Source organism: Buceros rhinoceros, unplaced genomic scaffold (genome assembly GCF_000710305.1).
Source record: "Buceros rhinoceros silvestris isolate BGI_N320 unplaced genomic scaffold, ASM71030v1 scaffold17698, whole genome shotgun sequence".
Taxonomy (NCBI): Eukaryota; Metazoa; Chordata; class Aves; order Bucerotiformes; family Bucerotidae; genus Buceros; species Buceros rhinoceros.
Genome location: NW_010427608.1, coordinates 17,103 through 24,817, shown reverse-complemented (window position 1 = coordinate 24,817; position 7,715 = coordinate 17,103). Strand labels below are relative to the sequence as shown.

Here is a 7,715-nt window from a genome sequence, read left to right as displayed (position 1 = left end):
TTCTTGTTTCCAGGAACGCAGGGACAAGTGCCCACCTGCCCCTGGCAGCAGCTGCAGCACAGCAATGCCAGAAGCACAAGGCTTGGAGCCTCAACCCCTCTCAAGGACAGGTTAGAGAGCTGGGGGGGTTCAGCCTGGAGCAGAGAAGGCTCCAGGAGACCTTAGTGCAGCCTGTCAGTGCTTCAGGGGCTGTCAGAGAGCTGGGGAGGGGCTGTGGGACAGGACAAGGGGAGATGGTTAAACTGACAGAGGGAGATTCAGACCAGAGAGAAGGGAGAGATTGTTGGTGCTGAGGGTGGTGAGAGCCTGGCCCAGGCTGCCCCGAGAGGTGGGAGAAGCCCCATCGCTGGCCCCATCCCAGGTCAGGTTGGCCCTTGGGGCTCTGAGTCCCCTGCTCTGGGTGCAGATCTCCCTGCTCGCTGCAGGGGATTGAGCCAGATGACCTTGAAAGGTCCCTTCAACCCAAACCCTTCTGTCATTCTATGAAATCCAAGACTATTTGATGGTGGAAAGTGCCTGAAAAAATCTAAGCAAGTCCCAAAGGTTCCCCAAGGCGTAATGCATGTCCTCCTTCATGCGGCACGTGCTTTGTCACAGATATTTGTCTTCGTTTACCATAAACATTATGGTGCAGGTTGTCAAGAGCAAACTTTAAGGTTTCTGTTTTGTTTCTAGATCTCCTGAGCCATCTCCTGACGAAGGCCTTTGAGAGTTACGACATGGAGAATCTGATCACGGCGTTCCTGATAGCTCGTCAGGCGGCTCTGGAGGGCCCTGCCGTCTTCACGCCCTACTCTGAGTGGTTTAAGGTGAGACGAAATGAGGGCCCACTGGGCATCTTTGCTTGAAATGTGTGAGAAACCTGCGCACGAGGGGTGTTCTGCTGCAGAGCGAAAGCCTCGTTTCAGGCAAGACAGCCAGGAGTTAGAAGGGGGGGAAGAGTAACGAGTGGTTGGTTCTAGGAATGATTTCATATTCATTACAGCCTTTGTGTTTGCGCAGAATATATTTATCTGGCTTTCTCGATTCTCCCCTTCTTTCATCTCCCATCTTGCCTGCTCTAGTCCTTTGTCAGGAGCGCAGACGTGTAGTTCCTGCTGTAATCACAACCCTGGATGAATTCCAGTGTCTTGATAACCAGCACTGTTGAGTGCCTGAGTTGTAGGGTTTGCAGGGGAAGCCTTCCTGGTTCCGGGATGTTTGCATGCAGCTTTAATTGCTGTGTTTGGCCTCACGGGGAACTGGTCCTTAGCTTTTGGCCGTAAACCTGTAGGTATTTTAGGTATGCAAATTTAACCCCCTGCATTCCTTTGTATGAGTTTGCACATCTAAGCTCAGCCCTTGCTGGTGTATCAGGATGAACCGAGCTGATGACTTGCCATCAAGTCTCAGACTGGCTGATTTTCCTTATCACGCCCAGATAAAGGTGTGTGGATAAAGGTGGCAGATTTGTGGCTCCCTCATTTTCCCCCCCTTTCAGGCATCCTTTGGGAATGCTGGTGGTCACCATGGGAGCAGCAAGAAAGCCCTGGTCTTCCTCTTTGAGTTCTTGTCCGAGCTCGTGCCCTTCGAAGCCGCGCCGTACTTGAAGGTGAGAAGATGTTGTTGGAGGTGCTTTTCTGACCCAGAGCTGCTCCGGAGCAAACAGCCTTGTGCCTTTGACTGGGTTCAGCACGTTACTAATGCCGCTATAGGAACTGCATTACTTCTGATGTCTTATTCAAAACCTTTTCTCCCTCAAATAAGGAAGAATTTACTTGTCAAGAAGAATTCCTCTCATGGGCTTAAACTCAAGCACTTTGGTGATTTATTTTCTGTATGTTTGTTGCTGTTGGGGGAAAATGGCACATCAGTCGCTCTGTTCTTCCAACAAGCAATAACATATTCTTTGGGGAGTATTTGAGTAAATGAATTAACCCAAATTTTACACTGATTTCCTGTAAAAATGGTCAGTCTTGTTGGGAATTTCACATTTCAGGTCCATATCATGTATCCACCTTTTGTGCCAACAAAACACCGGGCCATTCTCTTGGAGTACATCACTCTGGCTAAAACCAGGCTGGCTGACCTCAAGGTTGGTGGCAACTGGCTCTTTGAAGGGAGTTTCTTCTGGATCTGCCGAAACACGAGCTATGTGTTGACCATGTGCGTCCCTGGAACCTCCCGCAGGTCGCGATAGAAGACATGGGGCTCTATGAAGACTTGTCTTCCACAGATGAATCCGTGCAGGTACTGCTGGGCTGTCTGACCATTTCCTCATCGGTCATGTCGCTTCTCCTCTGGCCAAGAGCTGAGCTCATCCACCTCTCTGCCATTTCTACCATGCTGCCAAACCCCCAGCGTTAAGGTGGAGGAGTTAGCAGCCAGAAATGTGTAGATTGTCCTCACATTTCATGAAAACTAGACTTTGCGGCAGACAGACTGGCTGTGAGGAGTTTTCCTTGATGGGGCTGCAGAGGAGCTTGGTGATTCACTCTACTAGAGTTCAACCAGAGCAATAGCTCTAGTAGTGGATATTCCTGCTCGCTGCAGGGCGTTGGACTAGATGACCTTTAACGGTCCCTTCCGACTCAAACCATTCTGTGGTTCTATGAATTACCCAGCAGCTACTGGCCAAGCAGCACCCACGTTAGCCAGAAGATCTGGGAAGGGAATCTACAGCCCACGTGTTTCACCTTCACAGTGGCTCATAATCACTTTGGGGTAACAACATTAATTGATAAGGAAGCATTTGGCTCTTGTTGCTCCCTCCTATGTGTCGATCACCAGTCTGGCAGGCTGGGAGACCTCACTTAAGCAGTCAGCTAGCTGGAGAACCTGAAACCCCGGCTGGGGCCAGGGCAGCTGAAGGTACCAGAGTGAAATCTCCTCCTGTATGAACTGAAAGTTGTAAGCAAAGGGTTCATTTAGTTTCTTCCAAGTCTGAACTGTCCGTTGGGAAACAGGCCCAGGTTGTTGTGCTCTTACAGATTTGTTTGGGTTGGAAGAGACCTTTAAGCTCCTCCAGTCCCCCCGTTCCCCAGCACTGCCAGGTCCCCACTGACCCCTGTCCCTCAGCAGCACCTCCACACGGCTGGGAAACCCCTCCAGGGATGGGGACTCCACCACTGCCCTGGGCAGCCTGCGACACGCCTGCACAACCCCAATGGGACAGAAATTCTTCCTCAGGGACAACCTCAACCTCCCCTGGCACAACTGGAGGCCGGTTCCTCTCATCCTGGTGCTTGTTCCTGGGGAGAAGAGACCGACCCCCCCCTCGCTCCAGCTTCCTGTCAGGGAGTTGTCAGAGCCAGAAGGTCTCCCCGGAGCCTCCTTTGCTCCAGGCTCAACCCCCCCAGGTCCCTCAGTGGCTCCTCTTGTTTGAGTCTTGTGGCTCAAACAAGAGGAACCTGGGGCAGCCGTCCCTCCCCGTGGCGTGTGGGAGCCCCGGCTGGAAGCAGAGATTACGGACCTGAATTCCAAGTGTACAGATTAAAATAGAATAATGATAAACCAAAGTCAGGACAGAAAAGATACAGTCCCCATGGGGGATGAGTGATGAACGGAGTGATGTCGAGCAGGAGTGTCTGGTGTAGGAGGTGGGTACAGAGTGACGCAGACCTTTGGGCTGCCCCAGAGTAGCTGGGAGCAGTAACAGCTGTCTCGAGGCAGCCTGGGGGCTCAGGCCCAGCTCCTCCAACCCCTACTTTGACCCTGCATATCAGGTAGTTCTCGTTCCGTTGCGTTCATTCAGTCACTCCCACCACAGCACAGATGTCTGTTACCAACCCCAAGAGAACAAACCAGGAAGGTGATCATCATCCTTGATTTCTCACCACGTCTTTCTCTCTTGTGTGAGGCAGCCCCAGGGCCAGGCTCTTCGTGACGTTGAAAAGGCCCTTCAGATCTTTGAAAACACAAGGAAGATCCCAACGTCTGTGATAGAAGCCAGGTACCGTGTGCTCCCCAGCTCTTCCTGGTTTGGGCTGTAATCATGACAACAGCCAAGTCGAAATCAAAGGAACGAAACGAGGAAAACAGGGGTGAGCAAAGGAGGTTTGGGGAAACTCTTCCCGCGTTACCCACTTCCTCGGTCACCTAAACAGAGGCTCTTGGTGCAGGGAGTGGAGAGGCAAGAGAAGGCCAGAACCATTGCAGCATCAACAGCAAAAGGGGAGAAATGAGTAACCCTTGGCTAATCTGAACTTGATTTGTCTGTGGTTATTCCTGGTACCACGGATATTTCTTATGTGCTGGAGCCAAATCCGTTCTGCAGGTGCTGAGCTGGCACTTTGCCGCTCTGGCACTGCTCAAGTTTTGCTGTTTTTCTTTCTCTTTCAGTATTTTCAGGCGACCATATTACACTTCATGGTTCCTCCCTGCTTTGCTCAGGGCCCGTGTGGTTAGTATTTCATTTTGGCTGGTTTATTTTTTGATCCTGCCATTTAGGCGAGCGTTTGCAGACGAGTAAGTTGCTCCTAACGCGCCTGTGTTCCTGTTGCAGCTCCCAAAGACCCCAGACCTGCGCATGGCTCTCATAGATTCTTTAAAGAGGTATCGAGACACCCCGGCGTGATTGTCTGTGCTTTGGGACCTTTTCTCCAGAACTTCTGGCTTTACATCAGGTTACCGCAGGCTTTGACTCCTGGTTCACCCAGCACCGAGTGTTGGCTGACCCTTGGCAGGGCTTTGTGACCACGCTTGTGGCTGGGGTAGCTTCTCTGTGTGGGTGAACCTCTCCCATTCTCACCACTCCTCTAACCACACCAACACTGGGATCTAGAGGAGCCTGACTACTTTTGTGCAAACTTTGGAGGATACTGCCGAGTATAAAGATGAGCCCCCCCAGGAACATCTCTCCTGGCCTTGGGAGAGGATATGGGTGAAGGAGAAGATGGGACTTAAATGTCTGTTAGGGGACACGGGGATGATGCCCCAGGAGAACGCAGTCCCTCTGTGGACTCGTCTAAAAGTGCTTTTCTGCACTGCAGAAACAGCTTTGTTTTAAATCCAGCAATTCCACTGTAACCTGTCAGGAAGGAAAAACACTGGCAACGCTGCCTGCGAGTGAGGCGTTCGTCACCCCAGCCTGATCCAAACCACTGCCGCGTTCTGCAAAGGGAGAGGTGTGACAGGAGCAGCCGAGCTCCTGGGAAATGCGGCGAGTGTTGAGTGTCTGCCCAGCGAGGGCTGGCGGCCAGGCTGGAGTCCGTCACGGGCGTTCACGCGTGTGAACGCTGCGTGTCGCGTCGCACAACTTACACCCTCGTGGGCTGTTAGACACCCACTACACACAGAACAGGTGCTAACACGTGTGTTAACAACACAGAGGGTGTTGGCTTTGTGTGGTGTGTGTGACACACGTGTGACACTGGCCCCGAAAGCCTCAGCTGTAAATTTCTGGCCCCTGTGTCAGATGATGATTAAAAAAATGCTTCAGATGCTCTGTACGCCTCAGAGCTTCTGTAATGACACTTCAGAGCAGAGCTGCTGGGTATGGTCATATCATGGTTAAATACAATAATTTGAAGTTTGGATGTGGTTATGTGGATAATAAGTGTCTTCTTTTTTAATTGTTATTATAGAGCTGATAAAATCCCCTCAAATTTGTACTCCACGTACACACAAGCCTGTCGAGCTATGAGAGAGAAGATGTTACAAGGTAAAAAAATACAGCATTTCCTTCTGGGTCAGTTTGAAAAGAATTAATATTTCCATCAATGCCCTGAGGTGAAAATTTTCAAGAAGTTGATGCCTGATGAGGTCTTTATGTGTAAATACGTGGGTGTTCTTTATGTCTTACCGAGCTATTGCAGCCGGAATGCTCCGCCAGTGGGTGTTTCAAATGCCTCTTAAAACGGTTTAAGGTTTCTACAGAACCAGAGGTCAGGCTGGTGAGCAGGGATCGCTCCCAGAGTGAGGTGGAGATGAGCGTGGCCGGGATTGACTCCTGCCTGGGGCTTGGGGACCCTCCTGGCGCTGCTGTAGCTCAGAGCTGGGACAAAGCAGGCCCGGGGAGCGCAGATGGGCAGAGTCTGCCTGCGGAGGTTGTCCTGGCAACGGCAGGGATGGGGGTCCCTGGGGCCTGACGCCACGGGCAGGATCCTGAGGGCAGCTGGGGCTCTGCGGGAGCCCTCGAATTGCCAGTGACCTCTAGTGGCATGGCCTGAGCTGTGTCCCCTGCACCCTGAGCTGTGTCCTCCATCGTCCTCTGTGTCCTGAGCCATGTCCCCTGCAACTTGAGTTGTGTCACCCATCATCCCCTGTATCCTGAGCTGATTCCCTTTGTTCTCAGCCATGTCCCCTGTCATCCCCTGCATCCTGAGCAGTGTCCCCTGTCATCCCCTGCATCCTGATCTGCGTCTCCTGCACCCTGATCCTGTCCCCTGCTCCCTGCTCTGTGTCCTCTGCCATCCCTGTGTCCTGATAGGTGTCTCCTGCACCTTGATCTGTGCCTTGACCTGTGTCCCCTGCGCCCTGACCTGTGTTCCCTGCCTCCCCTGTGCCCCGATCCATCCCTGCGGCCCTTGCCGGAGGCTGGATTCAGGTCAGGGCTGGATGTTGTCAGCTGTCAGCCTGCCTCAGTTGCTCAGTCTTGCCCACAGAGGTGACGCAGCCTCCTCGGTGCTTTGCAGCGTGTTTATAACCAGTATTAATTTTAATCCTTGTTATTTACTTCTCCTGTTCGTGGCTGAGTTATTTCTGGCCCATGCAGAGCTCAGAGTCTTGGCTCAGGAGCTGTGTGGGTGGCGGTCGGGCTGCGCCGTGGCAGCTCGCTGCTGGTCACACTCCTTCTAGTGGTAACAGGAATGTCCTTTTACTTCTTTTGAAAAAAACCCAGAATAGAGTAACATGGAACATCTGGAGACGTTGCACAGTGTCGGTTTGAGGAGGAGCTGATGACATAGCATTCACGCTGTAATGTCTATCTCTGTATTCCGAGGCTGGTTGCAGGGTTTTGAGGACAGCAAATGTTTCTGTGAGGGGCAGAGAGCTGAAGCAAGCAGGGAAGCAGCTCTGGAAGGAGAACTCTCCTGCCTCTTGTCTTTAGAAACTGAATTTCTTCCTGCAGCTAGGCTTAAACTCATAAATGATGAATCAAATAGCACATTGTGAATGTAAACCCAGAGCTGTGCATGTGGCAGGTTGATGGTTCAGGGCTCTGTGATAGTAAAGTAAATGCTGCTTTGACAGAAAACGGGAGCAGAGGCTGCTGAGTACACATCACAGGCGGATGTAACGCCCAGGGGTGAGGGTAACGTGTTGTGTTTCTCTGTCTCTCGTCCAGACGAATCACCAGCAGAGCCCAGCCATGGGCTGGGGCCTCTCGAGCAGCTGGAGGCTGCGCTGGCTGAGCTGCGGATGCTGGCTGTGGACCGGGCTAAACATGAAGGTACGCAGGGAGCCACCAGTGCTACCCACAACCGACTGTCGCAAAAGCTGCGATAACAAACGTGGCTAACGCTGGCCAAAGCAGCAGCCACAGTTCCTTGGCACTGGGACCCGAAGGTGGTCATCTCCCAGGTCTGCTTAATCCTTCCAGCTGTGCTTACATCTGTCTTTTGAGGTCTGACCTCAAAACAATTTCCTGTGGTTGAGTTCAGGAGGTCAGGCCTGCCCGTTGTGATGGTCACTTGGTACCAGAGCGGTCTCTGCCAAATGGGCAGCCCCATTCCTGGGGCTCGCCAGTGGCTTGGGCCCCTTTTGAGCCTGTTTCCTTTCTGGTGGGAAAAACC

The 7,715-nt window shown here is 52.2% G+C and overlaps 1 protein-coding gene across 1 annotated transcript in view; it reads left to right on the top strand.

The window, feature by feature from the left end:
* Positions 1-7,715, top strand: part of FANCA (Fanconi anemia, complementation group A) — a gene marked incomplete at its 5' end in the record, with an annotated part of 33,659 nt that overhangs the window by 12,371 nt on the left and 13,573 nt on the right. The window contains 9 exons of the mRNA XM_010141972.1: positions 676-809; positions 1,481-1,591; positions 1,979-2,074; positions 2,170-2,229; positions 3,843-3,931; positions 4,321-4,381; positions 4,484-4,533; positions 5,565-5,641; positions 7,268-7,372. Coding sequence (XP_010140274.1) covers positions 676-809; positions 1,481-1,591; positions 1,979-2,074; positions 2,170-2,229; positions 3,843-3,931; positions 4,321-4,381; positions 4,484-4,533; positions 5,565-5,641; positions 7,268-7,372 — 783 coding nt within the window. The remainder of the gene's footprint in view (positions 1-675; positions 810-1,480; positions 1,592-1,978; positions 2,075-2,169; positions 2,230-3,842; positions 3,932-4,320; positions 4,382-4,483; positions 4,534-5,564; positions 5,642-7,267; positions 7,373-7,715) is intronic.